The sequence below is a fragment of the Anarrhichthys ocellatus genome, unplaced genomic scaffold, assembly GCF_004355925.1.
Source record: "Anarrhichthys ocellatus isolate YVR2014 unplaced genomic scaffold, GSC_Weel_1.0 scaffold5, whole genome shotgun sequence".
Classification (NCBI taxonomy): Eukaryota; Metazoa; Chordata; class Actinopteri; order Perciformes; family Anarhichadidae; genus Anarrhichthys; species Anarrhichthys ocellatus.
This window is the reverse complement of record NW_022280035.1, coordinates 8106514-8131270: the sequence shown is the minus strand read 5'-3', so window position 1 is coordinate 8131270 and position 24757 is coordinate 8106514. Positions and strand designations below refer to the sequence as shown.

Here is a 24757-nt window from a genome sequence, read left to right as displayed (position 1 = left end):
CCCCCCCCCCCCCCCCCCCCGCCCTGCACCAGCTGCTTCCCCACCTCCTGTCCCAAAGGACTCCACCCCAAACGCCAGCCGCTTTATTCTGAGGGTGGCGGACCGGGACACTGTAAAAACAAAAACTGCACACACCCTCTGAACCATCTGTAATACCATGGCACACTTTGCCCCCCCGTCATCATCCCCACCTTCATCCGGCCACACCCCTCTTTTGAGCAGCCCCCCTTGTAGCACCTGCTCCCTGTCGCCTTTCCTATTCCCACCCAGTCTATGTTCCCTCCTCCCCATCTCCGTCTCCCCTGTCATAAGCCAGATCGGGGCTGCTCTGCTCAGTCTGTGCCTCCTCACTGTTGGTGTAAAAGTCTGCTGGATTCAGTCGTACTCTCCCTCTGAACTGGCTTCACCTCCCGGCTCTCTGCTGACGTTTATCCCTTCTGGTCCTTTTTTCTTTCCCCCGGTCGCCTTCACGAGAGGTAGCTATGGTGTTTCCATTCAAATCGTTCAATATGGGGTTTCTTGCTTTCTTTGTTTGGCCTCTGAACAGGCACCCGGCTTCATTACCCTGAGACACGCCGTCTACTTTCACTTTTTCTGCCTGTTTTTGTTGATTTCCGTTAGATTAGGATGTTTTCTCTGCAGCTGAATGAGGCCTTTCAGCCGACACGGCTGCAGAAGTGCTTGTAATGAAAACAGCCTCTCAAAGGCCTCTTAGTGGGCTAACTTTATCAGTGGCTCCTTTGAACGGTGTCGTTTCACTTTGAATAATATTATTGAGTGGCTTGGGTATATTCCCTTGTTTAAAATATATTAAGTCATGACGTGGTTCCCTTCCTCTTCTGTCTTTGTTGTGCATAATGTAAGAACATCCTATTGTTTTAGGTGAACTGTGTGTGAGGCGGGTTCAGGGACAGGGTGGGGTTATTACGGCAAGTCAGTCTGTAAGAGAGCTTTAATGGTATCAGGATTAGCGGCAGATTCTTTGTCTAGCCCACTGATCAGCCTCCTGAGACCCAGCCTGGTCACGCATGGCCCGGCTGCTTGTTTACATCCCTCCCCCCCAACACACACCCACACGCATGCAAACCAGTCAGACACCCCCTGTCCTACAAAGCTTCACCTCCAGTTTCTGGAAGATAATCCACCCTCGGGGATAGATCCATTATTATGATGACGGCTGTTTCTTTTGTTGTGATCTCACTCTGTTCTACAGGGCCAGATGCACTCTGAATCATAATTGAACACGCATGAACGCTCTGAGTCGCCGTGTGTTATCATACTTATGAATTATTTAGGACTGCGTGCTTGTATGTTAAACTCAGACGCTCAGATTTGGCAAAGACTCTCTCTCAGATGACATCGTCTGCGATGGCCTCATGCTCGTACTACTCGCCTGTGTCGGGCTCTTAAGATTATAATATCATAAAGCTTACAGGTGCTATTTAAAATAAATAAATAAATAAATAAATAAATAAAATGGATTCATGTAACAATGCATCAAATGACTACATGTTTGTGTCATAGACTAATCCACAGAGCATATGACTCAGCAGTTCCCCTCGGAGTGTTTTCAATTGTTTTAGTATTTTTTTGTTGCTGGTTTGGTTAACTTTCATGACTCTCAATGTCTGTTGGCTAAAATGCCCTGCACACTACGAGTTGGGCACCAAATCGCAGACGGACACAGTTGGCAACTAGCAGCCTAAGAGCCAGGTATGGTTAATTTGAGCTTTCGCACCGCAAATAAAGACGTCAACCAATCGCATTGTGTGGCACGGGATATATTCAAAATGCACACTTAAGTGTACAAAAATATTAAGCCTTCGAGTTTACCATTACAATATTAATGTTGTTTACAGCTTGTCGTGGTGCCCCAAAAGTGGCCAATAATTAGTAACGGCAGGTTTAAGTTACTGGTTCAGCACTACATTTAGTTTGTCTAATGGTTTTGACTTGAACTAAGCATACATTTCTAATTTTACATATATACACCACATTGTGCAGATGTTGTAACAGGATAAGGCTATTCATGTGTCGTATTGTCGACAAATCCAATGAAATGACGCAAACCAAAAATTTCCTATTACTTCATTTCTTTTGGGGTGTAGTTTAAAACCCGGAGCAACAGTGACTCAGATATCGTCAGTGAGAACTGATGAGCATCGACTTGTCTGAATCATACTTGTTGTTCTTCAGTGTTCCCCTCAACCTCAGCTTTGTTTATTCTTGTGAAATCTTTCCCAACTTTTCCTTGCTGCAGCCTGCAGACACTCTGAGCCTGTCAGGACTCGATGTTCATCGGATGTTTGAGGCCAGAAAACAACCTGGCAGTGATCAGTGGTGGAAATTTACTTCATGTATTTCAGATGAGTCAATCTAGTCTCAATAAGAACAACTTTATCCAGGACTGAAAAACGGTGCTCATTAACAGATTGGGCTTGATAATCCACATCACTACTGGACATAATCACTGGGCTATTATAAAAGGAAGCGGAAAAACGTTGCTGCAGAGAGGTGGTTCAAGATGCAAGAGCTAATTTCATGACGATGAAGTAAAATCTACACGAATCGATGTCTAAACCAAGAGTACAAACATGGTGCAGAGTAAGACCACATACTCTGTGTAATTGGTATTTTTACCTGAGTAAAAGCTACTACCACCTCGGGCACTGACTCTGTAGTAAACGCAGAAGAGGAAAACTACATCTTAGTAGGCATTTTAGGGGTGAATCTCTAGAACAGGTTTCTGGACCTTCGATGTTTCTCACACACTGAAGCCTAAACGTGTAGAAGCCCAATCTGACCTGCTGTGTAATCGGTACGTGTCCTTATGTTGGCATGACTGTTGGTGGGAGTAGTTTGACTGCTGCTGGAGAGTTGAGACTTGAGTGTGACTTCACCAGATTAAAGCTCTTTTTTTTATTTCTTTTTGGAGGGGGGCTGCAATATATTTAAGGCATGTACTCTTTAATTGAATTATCAGTTTCTTTAGAGACTGACCAGGCACACAACCATGAGCCAAATCAAGTTGAAGAAGATGATCCTGGTTAAATTCTTATATTTTTATTTTCAGGTTTATTAATGGCAAAAAATGTATTGTAAAATCACGACCGACAAATGATCAGTTTAATTTGTTTTCTGGCCGGCGGTTGTTGACAGACTGTCTGAGGCTCCGTCTCTTTGAGCTCATAAGGGGATTAAAGTGGTTTGGACTGAACAAACACACACGCGTTACCTCCGAGTCTCTCGTGTCCTTGCGTTTCTTTCTACACTTTGATCTTCCTGATGGACAGTGTTTCTTCCAGCCCGTTTGGTCGGCTGGCTGAAACATGTGAGCATCAGCAGGCTGTGTGTTTGCAGAAGTCATGCAGTACACTCTGAAGTTTTTTTTTTTTTTTTTTACTGCAGTGTTTATTTTGCAGGTGCCGAAAGAGCAAACGAGCAGAAGAGACGGTGGTAATACTGCCAACATGGACCAGTTACTAGGAGGTACCTTTGTTCTTTTGGTTTTGTAATTTTGGGGATTTTATTTGTGATGAAAAGAAAATTAATTGGAGAGAGATTGGGAACAATATGCAACAAATGTCTCTGATTCATGTACCTCGTTCGAGTACAGGCAATGTCCTTAAATCCTTGGCCACCAGGGTGCCCATTAGTTCTGTACACTTTAAATTGGATCATTTTAACTAAATTATTTCAAACTAAATTGTGGAAAACACTCAGAAACAGCACTTGCTTATAAACGGTACTACCATGTATGCTTACACTGCTACTTGCTAATGGCGTGTGTGTGTGTGTGTGTGTGTGTGTGTGTGTGTGTGTGTATATATGCATCTCCTATCCTCTATTTTTATATTAACTATGTATAATATGAAAGGAGTGTGACTGGTGAACACAGTGGAGCATTTAGCAGCTTAAGAGACGGATATTATTCTCAGGAGTTGGTAGAGACGAGAAACCGAGCTAATAGTTATTAGACTTACATTCATCACGTGAACACAAACGCTTCTCCAAATGGATGACAATGTTGCTCAGTCTGATGGATGTTTAAATGGGCAACTTTTTGCTAATAAGTTTGCTGTGTAAATTTTATACGGTGATAATATATAATTGAGTGATATTTAACTTGTATATCTTTTAAACTCTGCAATACACCAGTGTCTACATTTGTATTTTTGTAATTTCTTGGAGTTGTAATTTCCCTCAAATCTGTACGAGATAAGCTTTTAGGTCATGTAGGTTAACTAACCAAAATTATTGAAATTGTGTCATGAATGTAAAAAATACTAAAATGTCTTTCATCAAATTTGACTAAATAAGAACACAAAATGTTTTGATCCAAAAGATTTCTAAATGTAGAAACGTGAACCAAATATTTCTTAACACACTAAGTATTTTGAACTATGGTCATAAAAGTGAGAATATCTCAAAATGTACAGAGTAAAACGCCGTTTTGATAGTTTTATCTGAAATAGAAATATTTCCCTAGAACCTACATGGTATTTTGGTGCTAGTACGTTTCACACGTAATTTAAAGTATTGACGTCATCACAAGCGAATTAAAGTCTCTAACTGCACAGTTGTTCTTTCGGCTTTTTTGCTGAAAGCAGCTGCATGTAAACGAGATGAATACTTAACAGTGAAGTTAGCGGCCAGAAAATCAAAAGTCCACCGATCACCCTCTGGTGATCCATTGTCTGCATATAAATATCGATAACGGCTGCTTGAAAAACAAATGTTAACGCAAATAGATATGCGTTTTCTTTAAAAACATCCACTGCCCTAATGTTCGCAAATCCTCCATCTGCACGTCTTCCAGCATTGTTGGACTTGTCGGTCACAAAAACAATGTTCTCTACGTTTTGTCCTGCCATCTTCTGGATGGATTACATCCTTTCCAGAAGTGACCGCTGTAGAACCACTGTAATCAGCGGACTGCTTCAGAGAGCGCAGGAAGTCAGACGGAGCCCCCCGTTTCCCTCCACACACTGCACACAACTCCTGACCTCATGGTCCCGTCCACAGCCTGCATGATTAACCAGCAGAGTCTGCACTCAGTCTGAACTGGGATTGGTGGAAACAAATTATATCTGAATAGGAAAATAATTTGTCAAGTGAAGCAGGATATTTCAAACAATCAAAATGCCGTCAAACTTATTTTTTAGCTTGTCAAACCCCAAATGCAGCACAAAGTATTTCTAGTTTGCTCTAAAATGTCAAATGTGTTTTCTAAACGAGTACCAGCTGCTCTGTGTAATGATCTGTGTTTTAAGTTTAATGGTTGCCATCAATATTTTGCAACAGTTTTACATTCTCAGGATTGTGTGTTGTTGTTGTACCAGATGGAAGTCTCGCAGAATCGACTCCCCTCCGGGACAGGATGGCCCTCTACCAAGCTGCCATCTCCAAACAGGAAGTCCCTCCCACCTCAGTAACTGTGAGTACTCGTGTCAATCATCCTCCAAAACGATGCATTTCATCCCTGTAGTTCTAAAAGTCCTGCATTCAAAACATGAAAGGCTCATAGCATATCTAGTGCCTCCACACTGCTCTCAACAGCTGAGCCAGCAGCTCACTGCTAACGGTGCTAGGAGCGCTAAAGGTGTGAAAACAATTGCAACAGTACAGACGGCGCTAACGGGGGTGACCGGAGGGTGGGCACCGCCAGTAGTCGGGATGGCATTATCAGCATTAACTTGTGTCTGACAAGTGAAACACTGAATCTCGAAAGTGCTGCTTCAACTATACACATTCGACTAGCTTTCAAGGTGACTGTTTTGTTCTGTTGTCAAATTTCAATCACCCAAACTCTGGACTGGAGTCGAGGATGAGCGCTTGTCTTGTATAAAGGAGCACTGTGGGTTTAATGTTTTATATTCTGTTACTGAACTTCCCCTCTTGTTTCTGTCAGAATGATCAACTGGACAGTTTCTGTGGGAAGCAGAAGGAAAACGTTCCTCCGTGCACTCTGGACCTGGTGAGGAGTCTGAACTTATTTTTGTGATTTCAAATGAATATAAATGACTTCATATTTCAGACGGGGTGGATGTTTCGCTGCGTCGTTCGTCTGTTAAGCGTTCGACTTTGAAACGATCAACAGTTTGTGTTTGCTCTCTTCACATCATTTCTTTTTCCAGAGTCCAGAGTTTGAACCAAGCAGCAGGAAAGGTTTTACCCCAGAGAGCAATGGTAATTTACTTTCCATGTCTTCATATCATGACTCCAGGTGATAGGAATTCTCTCCCCTAATTACAACTTGGCAATCGGCCCATCATTGGAGGGCATGTTTGGGTGTAGACAAAGGATGGACAACATTTTAAGCACTTAAAGTAAATTGTTCCAATGAATTATTCAGAGATTCATAATTTATTTGTAATAACTGTATCCACTACATACCATTTTTGAGTACTAAAGTATTCAATGCTTTATTTGAGATTCCTGAGCATCTAACATATCAGTCTGTGTAAAAGTCAAGAACTCTGCTTGTATTAAACATGTAAACGGCTCCATCTAGTGTTCAAAAACTTTTTTTTTTGTTTTTTTTTGTTTTTTTTTTACCCCTCATTCTGGTCATGTTGTGCTCCCAACAGGCTCTGCTACTGGTACACCTGTATCCTCCAATCAGAGAGACTCCTCCCAGCCCAAGACTCCCAAAGTGAGTCCTCGCAGGAAACGACCTAAGACACAGAAAGACGCACATTAATGTTTTGCTGCTGTGAATTAATGAATGCTCCTTGTGTGCGTAGAGCTTCTGCCTGCCTGTGAGGGAGACCTGTGTGGCGTGTCTGAAGACCGTCTATCCTCTGGAGAGGCTGGTGGCCAATCAGCACGTTTACCACAGCTCCTGCTTCCGCTGCTCTCACTGCAACACCAAACTGAGGTGAGGACGACACCGACGTAACGATAGTTTCTGAAAGAGACGGAGGGAGTAGACTTCAGAGGGTATTTACTGACTGTTTGCAGACATTTTTTTTTAGGCACTTTGGATCATTTTTTTTTTTTTTTTGTTTAAACTCTTCACACAGTTCTCTTTACCGACATGAAGCCGAGCACAACAGTTGATCCAAAGAAGAAGCAAAAGCAAAACGCTTCTCTCTAATTGAATACATCAATACAACTATCATAAGTAGCTGCTAGAAAGCGCTGATCAATGGGTACAGATAAATAGAGGGATAATGAAAGGTAGTTAAAACTAAAATAAGAATAGAAGAAATACGAGCGTTTTAAAATTCATTAATGCAACCAAAACAAGAACATGTTGTGACTCTAATCATTAACGCAACACTAACAACCAGTTGCATTACAACACATGTAATTATTTTTTTCTAAAGCAGCTTATATTTAGATTTTCATTAATAAACAAGCAAGATGCCATTACAATGAAAGAATGATTTGTCTTGACTGCATGGATTGTTATACCTCACAATGTCCTTTACAGAAATGCTGCTTTATTCTCCTAAGAGTCAAACACTGTACAGAACAGCTCCAGATAGACATGAGACGGTGTTGTATGGCCAATTATTGATTTATATATTTACGGGGTTTTTTTGTGTAGTGCTGCAAAGGTGGTTCCTAAAAATCTAGAAGTCAGTCAGCATTTTTCTACTTCCAGTTCCCTCGTCTCAAAGGATTTCTGGTTGGATGCCTGAAATTAAATCTGTGATTAACTAGCTTGTTTATATTTTCTGCTTGGTTTCATTTTTATTATTTAGTTTGGCGAACTACGCCTCCCTGCACAACAACGTCTACTGCAAGGCGCACTTCTGCCAGCTCTTCAAGGCCAAAGGCAACTACGACGAGGGCTTCGGCCACCGGCCCCATAAAGAGCTGTGGGAGAGCAAAGGGGAGAGCTGTGAGACCTCTCCACAGTCCACCACTCAGACCAAGCCAAAGATCCAGAACCCGGCCTCGGACCTGGACAGCCCCAGTGTGGAGGACTCCCCGCTGGCTAAAGTCAACGTGCTGATGGCCACTATGGAGGCTCTGGGACAGGGATCATCGGAGAAGTCCGACAGACACAGTGAGACCCGAAAGCTGAAAATCTCCTGGCCGCCACGAACGGAGCTGCAGGACACGACCGGCCCCAGTGGAGCCACAACAACCGTAGAGGAGGGGACCCCCGGTAAGCCCGTCCGGGCTAAGTGGCCCCCAGAGGAGGACTCTCTCTCCTCAACCCCAGAGCAGTCCAGAGAGACGCCCTGCCTGCGCCAGACCTCCTCCTTGAAGGAGCGCAGCATGCCCTTCACACTGGCAGGACAAGCTCCTTCTCCTGATCCCAGGAAATGGAGTCCGCCGCCTCCTGTGGACGACGGGCAGCTCAGTCCTGAACCATCCAACATGGAGCTGCAGCATGGCGGCCAGTCCACAGACAGCCAGACACCCACTGAGGATAGCTGCGTGGATGTCCACACCAGCTCTGGAGAGGAGCAGGAGGGGGAGATGAACACAGACAACATGCCAGAACATCATCTCACCAAAGAGGAAGACGACACCCCGGGTGAACAACAACAGGAGGATGAGGAGGAGGAGGAGGAGGAGGACGACGACGACGACGACGACGACGACGACGACGACGAGGAGAGGATGGAGGAGGAAGATGGAGCTGTCATGGAGGAAGAGATGCCGCCTCTGAAACGGGAGGAGACGCCAACGGACATCTCATCTCCTGAAGGTGAGGCGGTGGCCAGCCGGTCGTCTCAGGATGTGGGGTTCTGGGACAGCGAGGAAGTGGAGCAGCAGCAGCAGCAGCAGCAGCAGCAGCAGGAGGAGGTGACGGTGGAGGATTTGATCAAAAGAAACCGATACTATGAGGATGAAGAGGAGGAAGAGGATGCATAGAATGATTGATCAACAAGATGACAACCATGGACACTTGGAGGACCTCTTGCCATTCCTTTTTTTTTTAAAAATCGTTTTCTTCTTCTCTGCTTGATAGTTGCTGCAGTGTCTAGTGTGAACTCTACTGAACTCTGTAATTGTGCCTCTTTTGAACACTTTTTGAAATAGTTTTTACAAGACTGTCACCCTGACATGATTTGTTTTTAAATGTACAAAATTTTAAATTACACCCCATGTAATGAATATCTTTAGCACAGAAATGTCTAATTGTTATGATACAGAATTATTTTTGTGTAATTTTCATTGACTGCCTCCTATATCGAAACAATAACATAATCCTATTTTTATTTCAAGATGTGGGATTATTACAGGCAATGTAAATTCTTAATGGAGTCACTTTTAATAGGAAAGATTAAAGAAGACATGTTAAAGACGTGCCACTCTGTATAAGAAGAGTAAGCCCAGCACTTTGGTCTGTTACCCTTTTGTCAGAATAATGGGGTTGGTTAGTTTTTGAGTATACATCTGTAATCTTTCTCTTCTTTTCAGCTGCCATTCTGTATGTACATGTTAAATTTAAAAAAAACGTGTTCCTTTTTTGCTTTCCGATGTCAAGTTATAACTGGATCTGATGAATGTTGTACTTGTGTTTTTTTTAAACCAGGGGACCAAATATCCTAGATTACCACTGTTTGAATAAATTGTTTTTAAAAAAAAAAACAGTCTGAGTAGCTATTCCTGTGTTAAATCAAGTGCGACTCCAGTATTTGGTTCCTTATTATAAAGTGCCAAGTTGGCTTTATTTGAGTTCAGTCACAGACGTGCTTTGAGCTAACGTAGCACGCTAACCTCTGGTCCCAGGGGCAGTTGCCCACATTGCTACAAACATCTAAGGACATGTTCGACATGTAGCAACACATTCACCCTGCATACACGCATGGCTGATAGAAGCTCTGCTAAAGGCTTATATAACACTTTTCTTACCTAAATTAAGCAAAATTTCAACAAACACCTCAAGCATGCTAAAACTGTACATGTGTGCATAGTACTGCTAACATTAGCAATTCTGCTACTTCATGCTCTGACAAGTGAGACTACAGATTCCAACAGTAATAATCTTTTCACTCAACCAGCAGAAGAGAATAAATATAACTTTATCAAGCCATAACTACAAATTAAGACTTACCTTAGTGGTTTTGGGATTTAAAATCATATCAATTGGCATATAAATTGTGCTAATTGCTACTCAAATGTCACTGGATTACAGTTTTTGGTATTCATGCATGGAGCATTTTACTCTGCCTTCCTCAGCCTTGTATAACACACATGGTTATAAATTGCTTACTTACCGAAAACAGACCAGTGGACAGACGGCAGAGCAGAGCTTCTAACGGAAATCCCCCAAAGTGAGAAGAAAAATCCCCGTCTTCAGAATTTGAATTTCTAGCACGTCTGCCCATGCGCAGACGGGAAAGCGTGTGGATAAATAACTGCAGATGAGAAGAACTGAACAGAAATGTGTATTTAATGTCACTTAGGTTAGGAAGTTGGTCATTCATTTGGTCTATGTACAAAGTCATAACACAAGCAAAGGGCAAACCTTTCATATCATCATGAAGCTGAACCACTATAACCATTGAATTAGTATCAGTAAGTAAATGTTTGATAGTGTGGCGTGACTGTAAGTTAACACTTGATGATAAACATGAAAAAAGTATCTCGCAGTGCAGCCATTTATAAACAGCCGCAGAAACACACACACACACACACGAACCAAGTAGGCCAGAGTGAGATTACACACACCGCCCAGCCCTTCCTGTGCCAGTGAAAGAAAAAAGATGACTATCAGTGACACTGCAAAAAAGAAAGAACTCATTCCCCAACCGAGCAAACAGTGCAAGAGAAAGGATAGAGCAAATGCAATATGCAGGCTGACTAGATGTTGTAGTTTGAGCATTGAGAAGCATTCATAACATGTGAAAACGGTTTATCTCGCCGTCTGGTGGATGAATTGTGGTACTGCACCCATCCTGAAGGCGTTAGACTACAACACGTCAAACAGACCAATGGCAGGGTTTTCCCTTTAGTTTTAGGAAGTTTAGGCGCTATGTTATTTGGAATTTGGTCATATAACAAAGTGTTGGACAAATAAAAAAAATGACCAGAAGGTGGCGCTAGAGGAAAAGTCATAAGGATTCATGGATGTCTGAACCAAATGTCATGGCAATCCATCAAATAGTTATTGAGATATTTCCCGCAGTGATCCAGGAACACACTGAACATATTACTCCCTTCTTTTAAAAGACATCGCAATGATATTTCCTGTTAAATAAAAAGTTGTACAGACCGACAGCTGAACTGAAGACTGAATCAGCGCTGATGTGTTCACTTAACCTGTTGGAAGTAATGAAGTGCCTTTGAATGGTGATACCTCTTATGTTCATTTAAAAAAAAATGTGACAAATTAAAGTCAGAGTCTTTAAATTGAATAATTCTAATCAGTTGAATTGCAATTTTACACCTTTTACATTATTGTCATAAATGTTTGTACAAAACTTCACGACTATCCATCCAATAGTTTATGAGATGTTGGATTAAAGTGGTGGACCGACCAGCCAACACCACCTTCTAATAAGTCATTATACTGGTAATTATAAAATGGGTTGTAAATTGCTATTAATTGATTCATTCATGCTAATAGTGCATTTACTAATGCGTTAGAAATAAATAATATAAGCCATTAATAAGAACAACTTTTGGGGTTGCCAGATTGAGAGAAAACTTCCTGTGGCAGGTTTTTGTCTTTAGGCTCATTAGATCCTCTTATGAGACACTTCATTTATGAAAAAACAAGCATAAAATCTACCACATGTATTAATAATGTATTCATATCTAATCACAGATCAAATTCTAACAGAAAAATGTATTAATAGATTACCAACATTATTACCTACTGAGTATATAACTAGTCTGAGGGATTTTTCACAATCTGTCAACAAAACGGCACAACTTATAAAACTTTTATACTGGCTGACTTATCAGAAGGTGGTACCGAAGTCAGACCGCTACTCGCTCTTTAAAAGAACATTTCAAAGAAAATAATCCAGCACTTTGTAACATTACTGAAACCTTTATTGATGATCTTACATGTACTGAACAAGGCCGTTATAGTGCAAGTCAACAAGGCGAGGAGTTATTACAGAAGTCCTCGGTGAGTAAAGTCAGAGACGCTATGGAAAATTAAAACCAGATATTTAGCTCGAATTTGGTTGAACAATATTTATTATTTTTGTAAACTGACATTTTGAGTAAACTTTAATACAAGTGACTTTAATACCCTGAACTTAGACGTGGCCTGAAACGTCCACGTCCGTGTCTCATTAATATCTTTGCACCGTCTAGCATAATAAGTCTAACAGTTCCGGCTGTAACAACCTTAACTTCAGTCTCTATCCAGCCCTGCAGGACAAGAAAAACATGAGATTTACAGATCGTTTTACATTAATGGCTCACAAGATGCATGACAACAGCTAAAAACAAAGAATCTCCAGCAGATGTGTGATTTAATAGGTAACCCTGTGTACGATATAGTTCTAGCATCACTGTCTGCCGTATGAATGATGAAACACTACAGACACCTGGGGTACGCACCTCATATGAATGTACAGAAGAATGTGCATTGTAGTTTATGTTGCAGGGCTGCTGATGTTGTACTACACAAATACAGATGTGGGAGGATGCAGAGGAACGTGATGATTTTAGCTGATACAATATAATGATGATAATATATGTTCACATTATTCTGAATAATTTGAGTGGAAACCAGCTCCCACTGACACGATACAATGAACTCGACAGTATTTCTCATTCACATGAAGAGATTGCTTTAGCTTTGAGGTCTGTGTCATAAAGTTTAACGGAGCGGAACATCGGTGATCCAGGAGAACCGGTGTTTACAAGGAATGAGTCCTTAAACCCAGAAACGAGTTTGTATTTTTGCACTTCCAATCCCCTGCTCTCTAAATGAAAGGGTTAATCCCCCCCCAGCGTTTGGTTTGGCTGCACTTCACAGCAGATTTAAAACAGCCACAGCTCTCCATCGACATCGCCGCCGATAGGCCACACGTTATTGTTCCTTTAGTATTTAGCAGCGCTGCTAACATGTAAACAAAACATGTTCTGCTCTCAATCCTTTGGATCATTGTAACTGATAATCATAATCAATCATCATCATCGTCATAATGATATAAAATAAGAACCAGAAGATATTTGGCTTTTTCTTCACTATTTTTGTATGAAAATTGCTGAAACGATTAATCAATTATCGATCAACTAATTGACTCACCGATTAATCATTAAATGATCAATGTTAGGCCTTTCTAAATATGGTTGGTATTCTCAACATGTGATTTTATAGAGTAAACGATTAATACAAATAAGGAAAATAATCAGCAGATTGCCCCAGGGCCTGACCTGGTTGAAGGTGAGCCAGCATTCAGATACCAGAGAAGCCAGAGTGAAGCCCAAAGTTAAATCACTTATCTGGCTTTGTGAAACAGACCCGTGGTGCTGCTGTGCAGGAACACAACCAGCAACCAAACATCATCGTCTTTATCTCAAAAACAAACATCCAGCAGTTAGTTCTACATCACATCCATCAACACGGAGAAGAAGCCATCTACTGACTACTAAAGCAATAAATCAATTTGAGTGTCTTCTTATTCTCTTCTTTTAAAAATATCACATCGTTCTAACGTAATGGTTAGAAATTGGGAGGAATAAAGAAAAGATGTGAAATAATCTTCTGTATCGAGGGCAAACCTGCAGAGTCAGTAAAACAAGATATCGAAACACAGTACAACGCATTACAGTCTGATGCAATCCAATACAACAGCCTGTAACGGATACTTCAGTGTGAGTTACACTTTACTTACTTGCTGTTTATGGCTGATGATGGTGCTGTTGCATCGGACTGCATTATACTGGAACCCACCCACTGTATTCATGTCTGCCCTAAATGTCTCCTCAGCCCCCAAAGTGCAAAAACAAAACACATTCCCTGAACTTTCAATGTAGAAGATAACGTTAAACGTGTACTTTGCAGATCCCCTTGAAGAAAGCGTACCTGACATGTTTTCATTTGTAGTCTGGCTCCAACAGAAAACTACAAAAACACTCAGACATCTGTTCACTCTGGTCTGACGCTGCTCAGTAACAGCATCTTATGTGAGGTTGTGATTGCCAAACCTGCAATAATCCTCACAGAATTCCTCACAGAAAATTAGCGTTTCTGAAATATTGCAACAGATCCACAGCGAGGTGAGGCAATAGCAGGTCCCTGATCGCTCACAGGAGGGCAGCCTCACCCAGAGAGAGGACAGCGAGAGGGAGGTTGAGAAAGAGGGTGTGAGAGAGAGAGAGAGGATCTATTTCCTGAAACATACTGTTGGCCTCGCTCTGCTTTGCTTGGGGTCGTGACAAATGAAATAAACAAAGTGTGCCAGACCTCATGAGAGGGATTGAACAGCTCAGTGTTTCAGACACACACTGCATGCAGAGGGAGGTTAGATGGGAGGATGATAGCAGTACAGATTGCATAGAGTTAACAGTTAAATATCTTTTGTTTTTTTTTGTAGCTAAGAGGTGCAGCTGTCTATTCCTGCATGCCGTAACTTACACAGCTCCTGTACGACCTCTCTGCTACTGTACAACCAGGAGGACAATCCGTTTGTGAACATGTGAAAATGTACAGGTCTTATAAATAAAAGCAGAGGCGGGCGTCGAGGATGTCGACAGCGAGACGTGCATGTGAGCGGCTGTTCTGGCAGAGTGTTAGCGGCACGCCGGGCCGTCGCGGGGTGAGCTCCACAGTGCAGCCAGCTGTTTGCAGGGCATCACGAGTTTCAGTTCCCGGGCTCAACTCATCCACTGAGGGGATGCAAATCCACTTTGACCTTCTCCCCGCTGCTCAGCATCCCCACCGTGGGGTAGAGGCCACCGGGTGGGACCCCCATCTCCCTCCGGCCCATCAGCTTCCCGTTCCTCGTGAAGAACACCTGGAGGACCACAGGGCGGCGACAGAGAGTTAAAACACACACACGAGCGCATACCTTTCACGGATGGTAATCCACCGACGGAGCATTGAAACAATTACTCGTGAAAGAAATGTCTTTTTCACAATGACTGATGGTTGTACAAACTTAATTTGAGAGCACGCCGTGTGCCAGTTGTAAACAGGAATTATGTGCAGTTAGGAAATATCGTTAAACAAATAGGTGACAGTGTAATGTCTGTGTTCTTGGAGGGGGAAAAAAAGTCAATGTTTATATTACAAGTCTCCACTAAATCAGCCAGTGATCAAACATTATCCAGCTGTTCCCAAAAGAACATCAACACGCTTTTCAATGCTAATACCGAGGGCCTCTTTCCAAGTCTGAGAGCAAATACCGACACACTAAAACAACAAATGAAGTACTGTGCAGTGTGTGTGTGTGTGTGTGTTCGATTAATCAGGCTGAGTCACTTATCAAACATTTACTGTGCCACCCACTCGGAAAAAAAAAAGAAGTAGTTTGGATCTTTTGAAGTGTGGTTGTATGAGGTACTTTGCCATCCACTGCAGGTAATACTCTTGTCTATAGATGTCAGCACGCCCTGAATAGAGTCAGCACACCAGCTGTGTCACACAATGTGTTATTGTGTGACACAGTAGAGCGCGGTGTAACGTTAGCGAGGATCCGGACGAGAGAGAAAGCGTGTGTGATGATGAGTATCGAGGTAACATTTAACCTGTGAACGTAGCACTGCAGTGTGTGTACAGTTTAGGCTATTTGTCAGTGAATGAACGCTACAACTCGTCAAGACTCAAGTTCCCGTGTCTTGCGTGCCACCTGATTAAAAGTGAAGGTTAGTCCCAAAATAAGCGACAACCGTCAGGCTCACTCAAGTGACAAGCCACTGAGTTTTGCACGCGCTTTTGTCATTTTTAATATTTCTTTTAACTGTTTAACTGATAGCATTGACGGGTCGAAATTCTTATTGTCTGTTAACGGTTAATTATTAACGTCCCCAGATCAAACTATGCTCTCTGTGTGTATCAGCGAACTATAATGTTGTATGTTGAAATGTCAACAACAGTATCAAGTTTTTAATCTGTTACAGTCCAAAAATGAGAAACATCTGATTCAAATAAAAAAGTCATTGTTAGCACTTTAATGGTATTATTTAGTACTCATATCTATACTTGGTAACGGCAAGTATGCCTACCCAAATGTAATTATTGGTACTTGGTCTGAAACAAAGGTGCATCCTTAAAACACAGTGTTTATATCCTGCTCTGCATTTGTCCATGTATGTAGAGCCATATAGAGCTCCATTGTAGTTGAATCACTATTGAAACACATCAATGAGCCACATGGATGTAATAAACTCAGACAACAGCTGTTGCATTTTTAGCATGCTTTCTTTTTACAGTTCAAAGCTGCTCTAATCAATTTTTTTCATATTAGAAAGTGATCGAGGTTCTACTAGAAATGTGAAAGGAGACAAATATCACCCGACTCTGCAACTCATCAGTTTTGTTCATGCTCTCTGTTCTCATTAACCCAGCTGTAACCCAGCGATCACCTGCTAGTTAGATAAACTGTTAGCACGTTTACTGCCGACTCACAATTTTACTTTCTGTAAAATGTCACAACATTTGAGTAGGAATTGATACTTGACCTCTTTTTGCTCCAGATGAATTGAGCTGTGGCCTCACTGTTATCGGATATTTCACCAGCCAGACTTTCTGAGCCGAGGTGCGGTTAGCATGAAACATTCATGACGGCTATAAAGTCATGTTTTGGTAGGAGGAAGGCTTGATGAAGCTTTCATTTAAAGCATCTATATTCAATATAGTTTATAACTATAATGCATCAAATGGCGTAATGTGAAAGGGCTAATCATCACCTCACATCAAAACCTTACCGAAGCCAGAAAAAAAACATCTGTTCCATCGAGGAGAGCCTTCAGGGCCGTTCTTTGCTCTTCTTCCAAAGAAGAAATACTCTCCACTTCTGATATAACTGATGCCAATTGGAGCATCAGCGCTAATGTCTTTGGGAACAATTGCCTCTCCGTGTCGCGTCACACCTAAACCACACCCGGAGCTGCCAGTAGCTTCTTTAGAGGACGTGATATCGAGAGAATCCAGCTGACGAGCAAGGTAAGCTTCACGGAGCTGCTTTGCTTCGCTCTCACTGTTCTCATATTGTTGTTTTCGGCCTTAAAACCGTCCGTACGCCACCAAACATCTGGCAGACACAGTTAAGAGAATAGTGAACACAATGGAGCAGCTAAAGAGCTCAGAGTTAGTGGAGCTAAAGTGAGAGTAAATAGTGTCACATTCATCAGGTGGACATAAACATGACTGCTAATGAAAGCTAATGGTGCTGCTAGATGCAGGAATAAGTAACTGTTTGTGTTCACAAGAATACATTTAAAAGGCGATGACGTCTCAGTAATTACAGCTTGCTACGCTGCCCTCTAGTGGCTTCAGGAAACTATTCATTGCGGGTTGATGTTATTTCTTGTTTACCTCATAAAATGCTCATGAATCTCTAACATGCTTATGTGTGTGTGTGTGTGTGTTTGTGTAGCAAATGGTTAACCCAGCTGTGTTGTGTTTTCCTCACCGTGACGTTCCTGCCCTCCTGTCCCTGCTCTACGTCTTCCCCATCTTCCTCCTCCTCCTCCTCCTCCTCCTCTTCGTCATCGTTGAGGTACAGGACGTTCTGGACGCCCGCGTGACCCGGACGGACCTCCATGCGATCCCAGTCGCCCACGTCACCACCTGAGGACGAGACAGAGTTAACAGTGTTAATAAAGGCTTTTATGTGCAGACAGCACATCTGCAGAACAAGTTAATAATTGCCACAACCTGAAATGTTTTGTTTCGTTCCAAGGACATAGTTAATGTTAGATAACTTTAGCTGTCTATTTATCTATCTCTCATTGAAAGCGGTGGTGGAAGAGAATTTCCCCTTTTCAGTGTCTGTTCGGCTTTGGGTGCGGGGGAGCTTGGTTTGCATCCAGTTTCTTTCCCAACGTGCAACACAATGAACTCCACTAAGACCGACCGTCGCCTCACGCTAAACCACGATAAGCAGGTTTAAGAGCGAAACCTCCCACGGACACACCAACCCCTTGCATGAGTGACGGTGTGATTGCAGCACCCGAACCCTTCGCCCTCACCTTCTCCGTCCAGGATGTAGTCTCGTGGGAACATGATGCCACAGCCCATGATGTCCCCTTTCAAGCAGCGAGGACCAAACGCGTCTCCAACGCCGCTGCCGTGAAAGATCTTGCCATCATCTGTCAGAAGAGGAGGAAACTTTTATTTTTTTAATTTATGTTTTACTCTTTTACTTCAGGATCAGAATTTGTATTTGTTAACCTGCGAGCAGGGTTAGGGTTAGGTTTCCAATAATGTAATTGATTAAATGAATACGACCGGGACCAGACAAGCGGCCGATAATAGATGGGTGGATTATAAAATGAAAAAGGTTAAATTCTTTTAACTTTTGCTCAAGTGGACACTTCTTCAGGCTCAGCGATGAAGCTAGCAGTAGTGACGGTGTTTGCCTCAAGCCTGATGTCACCGACTGAAACTCAGACTGCTGCAGAACAATCCAACTTTCAGTTTATTGGTGTTTGATGTCACCTGACAGCCAACAAACAGATGGTAAACATTTTAAAACTAAAATACCTGCAAGAGAAAATATTTGAGACTTTTGTCGAACAAATTTCAGAATTTTGATACCTTCTAAAACCTTTTACAAGGAAAGCGCACAACTTAAATTCTTTAAAAGCCTTAAATATAGATACCCTGTGTGAGGACATCTTTGTCTCATGTGTCCCGTTACTGAACTTGACTGGACTTGGTGGACTTCACTGCGTCTTTTAATGTGTTTACCACAGCGTGCACCGTGTGTACTCTAAATACAATGTGTTGCTAATATACAGGACATCCTGACATTCCTTTCGGATGATGATGCGTAAAAAAGGTGAAAGCAGCGATCGTAAAAACACTTCTCTTCCAAAAAAAAAAAACCTCATCGACAACATCCAAAAGGAAATCATCAAAACAACACATACAACAGTTGTGCGAGACAACAAAGGAAGAAGAAAAAAAAAAAAAGGGGCAAAAGAAAAACATTGCAGAGTAGCCTGCAGACGAGCTCTCCTCAAGCGAAGCAACGTGGCTGCTGCTGGTAAATATTTATGGAGTTGTCATGGGACCCGTCCAAGGCTCAGGATACTGTTTAAACAATCTCTATCTGAGCACCGGGAGGGAGACGGAGACACTGTATCATTACGGCTCCCATGCGGGCCCTTGTCACAACACCACACACTAGGCAAACAGTGGAGCCACGCCGGCACCGGCGCAGCGCCGCTAAATATAGCAGCGCAAAGGCGGCCTTGGAGAGTGACATGGGCTGGTGCTGGAGATGAGCCGGGTGGGGGGTAAGTCCAGGTTTGGGTCAAAGGATGGAGCCGGTTCACTGGGACTGGAGAGGTAGGAGAAGCCTGGCAGAGACACCAGAGCACCGAGAGCTGTGGCAGGAGGGATGGTCGCTGGAGTTCATCTTCAGAATTGTCACACAGCTCGCTTGCAGATTTATGAAGGTTATATTTATGGAACGATGGGGACAATTGTAAATACCTTACGACTAAATCAATGGTATAAGCCTGTAAATAATCCTTAAATACACGACTGAGGAATTACCGACAATGAATAAAAAAAAAAAAAGCAACACATTCTCCATTTCCAGCTTATAAATGTGAGGATTTGCTGCTTTTATCCGTTTTATATTTCCCTTTATAGTCTTCATACAGTGAATATAATTTATTTAGAGCTTGGACTATTGGTTAGACAATCAAAAGCAACCCGCACACATTGCCAGGAGCTCTGGGAACATATAACAGGCATTTCTCACCATTGCACTTCCAAGTTGGTGAACTCACAAGAGACAGATTTAAAAAACAAGAAAACTAAATCCAAGCAGTTAGGACTTTGTCATTTGTACGGGTCAAGCTCCATAAATGCTGGATTCCACATTTGCCACAATGCACCTCAGTAGTGTTCTCCATTAAACCCTCTTCTGATGATGAGTAAACTGAAGTTTTTAAGTTTAATGAATGATTTGGAATAAATAATTGATGACAGCACTGAATAAACTTCATATAACAAACTATAAGATATAGTAAAATGAGTTCTGGCTGGCACTTACATACAATTATATGTTCTGTTGCTTTTCTTAAGTGTGCTTTGGTGCTTAAAAAGGTTGGAAATCGAGAAAGCCGGCTCAACGTGGAAATCAGCTGTGGCGGAAAAAATGTCAAAATTTGTGTTGGAGACCCCGAGAGTTTAAAATTAGCAGAGAGGTGTTGATCAAAGTTTGGCTCTGAGGCTGGTGAGAGTGCAAGGAGCAGAACATACTGGGGATGGTGTTAATGAAAAAGTCAAGATCATAAACCGAGGAAGTTGTTTGGAAAGCTAACAATGTTAGCGACTGTGACCGCCACCAGGTGCTGGATGTAAGGGAGATCCAGAAGGTGAACGCAGGAGTTTCAGGGTTTGGAGCCGGGCCTAGCGGAGGAGAGGCCCGGCTCTGACTGAGGACCAACACCAGCTGGGGAAAAGAAAACAGACATTCTCGTAACATGAGAGTTTGTCTGGAAAAGGCTTCCCTGCCCAGGGAACAATGACTTCACAGACTCCTAAAACATGAAAATATAAAACTAAATATTGATATTCTTCATGTGAGTTGTCACATGTTTATAAGGATTGACTGCACATTACATTTTTATGGGCCAGTTTGCCAGTGAGGCCCAATTAAAAGAAAAAGAGTATTTATGAACTATAAATTAAAATCTCCGGCCAGAATGAAGTAGCGCAGCGAGAGGGGCAGGTTTGCTGAGCGATGAGGCTGCGAAGGTTGCCCTCGTCTGTAGTTTGAGGATTTGCTGCTTTTCTTTGACTTTTGTGATAATAAATACGGAAATTATTTGACATCATCCGGTGGGCTTTTGGGAAATTGCAAAGGACACGTTTTACAATTTCTTCCCCCTTTTTAACTGTCGTTACTCTGACATTTTACAGACAATAAAATATAGCCCCCTAGTTGGTTTGTTGACAACCAAGTTTACCACCAAACATGTCGATGTAGATACACCACACGTTCAAACATACCGGCAGGGAGAGTGAAGGATTTATTCCCTTTAGAGAGATGTCAAACAATGCCACATAGTCTCTGGTTCCAGCTTTTCTATTGTCAATAGTTGCGGCTCTTCTTTGTTTTCCATGATAGTTAACGGAATAACTTTTGGAAATTGTAATGTACTGTAATGTAATTGTGCAAGTAGTGGACCCACATGGCCTACATGCTCCTCTTAGATGTGTGTTTTCACCAGACGCTGTTTGTGTCTGTAAGTGTCATAGAGACGTTGTCATCCAAATCCATTTTTGTCCCATTAGGTAAGAAGGTAACACAATCCCCCCTACACAACATGTTGGTGTTGAATAATTGTTTTTGCAGAACCTGAGCTGGAATCAGATTAGACCCCGTCAAGGAAGTTAGACTCAACCCTATTATGTGAGGTTGGCTTGGTGGTGAGGGATGGAGGGCGACGGCGGTGGTAAGGCACAACCTTGGGCTGCGGGTGTTGAGTCATAGCACGTGTGACTCACTGATGGTGGGGGGGTTTAGAGGGGGTGACATGGTTAATGAGGCTTGCTGAGGAGCACTCGCTGGTTGGATGGGTGGTTGCTCCCGATAGGGCCCGCAGGGGCCCACAGCGCCCCACGGCCCATTAACTTGCGGAGGCAAGCCGAGCCAACACACGGGATGGAGGTCCGCACTGGGCCGGCTCCCAACACAAACACTCGTGGTAACACCAGCGCAGGCCAGGGAACTCTCAAACTATACAAGCTATACAAAGGAGCAGCGATATGGTTGGCAGCCATTTGTGTATATAACTGGAATATATCTGGAGTAAAAATCACAACCTTTAAAGGCAATAATACACATCACATGTGACCCAGGTCAACACTGGTCGCGTGCCCATTACAACGGACCATATACTGTATCATCATTACAGAAATAGTAGTCAGTAGTCAAGCTTACGTGCAAAGTATAAATAAGAAAAAGGAGGAATGTTGAATTGAATCATTATGGAATTTATGTATTTGCCTCCAAGCTGCATAATATAAGACTATCTACAGCCGCTGTTTTCTTCAAAGCTAGCAGTAAAAACATTACAAACACTCACGGTGCACTAAGGACCAGCCTGAGGTCTTTAACAATAACAGTGAGTCCATGCAAAGCTCAGGCCTGCCAAGAATGTCCTGGAAGATATTTGCCCCTTTAAAGATACTGAGGTCAAATACAAAAAACGAGCCATAAAAGTTAATAAACTTCACACCATTCTTGGCTCGCACTGAGCAGGAAAACCGAGGTAACAAAGTCATTCCTTCTGTAAGCAATTTCTGCTGCGGTCGTATGACCTAGTGCATACAATACTGTGTATACATTAAGTTTCTGTCACTCTGCCAAAAGAGCGTCTGCGTGCAATTCGTGAGGTTCCTGAGCTGTTCGGTGAAAAAATCTCGAGGAGCGCGGGGAGACGTGAAGAAGAAGAAGAAGAAGAAGAAGAAGAAGAGGAGGCCCCTGGCTGTTGATTTTAAGTAGCTGGATCAGAGCCTGCACCTTAACCCAAGCATGGGGAAGGCAAACCTCATACACACTGCGTGGAAAACCACATACATCATTTTAGTCTCTAACAAATAAGATTAATGGGAGCTGTGCTGGGGCGTGCACATTTCTGTGGTGTCCAACGCGCAGCGGCCAAACCAGGCCGACCGCAGCGCTAGACCTCTGGTGACTGGCCGCGTCCGTCACTCAGCAGAGAGGTATCATCCGCAGACCCGGCAGGACGCGCAGCATCAACTGTTATTACTATTAATGCATCCTAAGTATAAATGGAATCTGCAAAGGCATATGTGGATTTAGTATTATAGTATTTAGACTATAAACATCCACTCGAAATATGAATGGAATGTGCAGAGTGAAGAAGAAAGTGTGTTTTGATAGCTGATTTGGAGGTCGGCTAGAAGGAAGTATATGAACCTCCCTCTAAAAATAAAGATCATACTCACTGCCTGATGGAAGAACGTACAACAGAGAGTGAGATTTGTGGTGTGTGTGTGTGAATCATTCAGAGTCAGAGCTTCACAAATCCCCTGTGAGAAAAAATTAACAGCGGGTGCTTGCTTCAGACCAAAACAATGCTGATAGAAAGCCAGCTAACTTGATAAGGACGAACAAAATCTCGACTGTGACAAGGTGGATTGTCAGATAAAGAGCCGGCTACCAACTGTAGCTCATACGGTGTAATAACAACCACCTACCCAGCATGCCCCTGTTCTCATATCACTTCAGCCGCGTTTGATAATGACGGGTGCTGAGGCCTGGAATGGGAGTTTTGTGCAGATATTGTTCCCAGGCCTGTCATCACAAACAACCAAGACTTTACATGTGTGTGTGGAAGCATAGAAAGATAAAGATAACTAAACATTTTGTGTCATGTTTGTTTTTGGGGTGTGGGGGGGGGTTGTTGCTTAGAGAGATATATCAACATGACCAAACTCCCACAGAAAGAGACCGAGATAAGATCCTTCTTCTTCTTCTGATGCTGTCACCGTCTGCTTTTATCTGCTTTCTGGGCTTTTTATCTGCCTGCAATCCTCCTTGATCTCTCTTAGTGCTAGGCACCATAACATCCAGCTGAGGCGGTGCCCTGTGATGTTTGCATCTAAAAGCAACAGATGCTTTAAAAATAAGTAGATCAGATTCATGGACATCATCCGAACAAAACTACCACACTCATAAAAGTTAATAGCAAACAACCTTCTGTCTGAGAAATGAAAAGAGAAGAAGAGAAAGAGAGAATGTGGGCTTGAAATCTCACCAGCGTGGTACGCCACCGATCCTCGGCTCCATCCCGGGTGTCTGTTCCTGGGGTAATCCTGCACAGACACAAACAGTTACACGGGTCACAAATACATGTTTCCACAGTTATGAATATGATTGATTTCAACTGGGCAGGTTTTTGGAGAGTGTGCAGGTTATATTTGGCAAAAAGCTGTATCAAGATAATTTCACTGACCACCAAGTCAAGTCAATCTCTGTTTTTATAGCTTAATATCACAAATTTGCAATCTTTACAATCTGTTCAAAAGTCACCCCTCTATCTTTAGAGCCTCAATTTGCCGTTGTATGCCCCCGCCAACCAGTCAAGTAGCAGTTGACATCCATGTTTGTCCAAAATGGCATTACTTAATCATTTTCTATTAAACATTTGTGTGAAATTGTCATAACTAGGATAGAAATTCTTGAGTTACGGCCAGAAATGTGTGAGGCCACATTTACCTTTGACAACCAAAGTATAATCGGTTCATCCCAGTGGACGCTTGTGCTAAATTTGAAGCATTCCCTCAGATTAATAAGATGAATAAACTTTAACAGGGAGAGGAGGAACTAATCAAGACAACACACACCTCTTTAAATGAGTCTATTTATAAAAAGGGTTTCATGTAAAGACCAGTAGTGGAAAGTAACAAAGTACATTTACTCAAGTACTGCACTTCAGTACAATTTTGAGGTACTTGTACGGGCGGATCTGGTCACTGGTCGCATGTTGATAACCCGTTTGAAATAAAAGAAAATGAGCTGAGGATCGAGACTCACTCACGGTTTGGTCTGGCGATGTCGGGCTACTCTCAATCAACCCCAACTTGATAAGAAGCCGGTTAAATGTGTTGTGACCAGTGCAGTTTTAAATCATGTTACGAACGTTAACATGTTCTTAAGTGTGA

General features: G+C 42.5%; 2 protein-coding genes across 6 annotated transcripts in view; one reads left to right on the top strand and one right to left on the bottom strand.

Annotated features, from left to right (window-relative positions):
* The window catches only part of lima1a (LIM domain and actin binding 1a), a 20331-nt gene extending 10773 nt beyond the window's left edge, over positions 1-9558 (top strand). For all 4 annotated transcript variants that reach the window (XM_031845127.1, XM_031845128.1, XM_031845125.1 and 1 more), the window contains exons 5-11: positions 3423-3489; positions 5343-5437; positions 5912-5977; positions 6138-6189; positions 6591-6655; positions 6747-6880; positions 7713-9558. In XM_031845127.1, the coding sequence (XP_031700987.1) occupies positions 3423-3489; positions 5343-5437; positions 5912-5977; positions 6138-6189; positions 6591-6655; positions 6747-6880; positions 7713-8838 (1605 nt within the window). In that variant the 3' untranslated portion in view covers positions 8839-9558. The remainder of the gene's footprint in view (positions 1-3422; positions 3490-5342; positions 5438-5911; positions 5978-6137; positions 6190-6590; positions 6656-6746; positions 6881-7712) is intronic.
* Positions 9559-14461: 4903 nt separating this feature from the next.
* LOC116382070 (SPRY domain-containing protein 3-like) overlaps positions 14462-24757 on the bottom strand; it is a 41227-nt gene continuing 30931 nt past the window's right edge. For both annotated transcript variants that reach the window (XM_031844752.1, XM_031844753.1), the window contains exons 8-11: positions 23851-23908; positions 18073-18192; positions 17514-17671; positions 14462-14894 (exon numbers count right to left, since the gene is read on the bottom strand). In XM_031844752.1, coding sequence (XP_031700612.1) covers positions 14760-14894; positions 17514-17671; positions 18073-18192; positions 23851-23908 — 471 coding nt within the window. In that variant the 3' untranslated portion in view covers positions 14462-14759. The remainder of the gene's footprint in view (positions 14895-17513; positions 17672-18072; positions 18193-23850; positions 23909-24757) is intronic.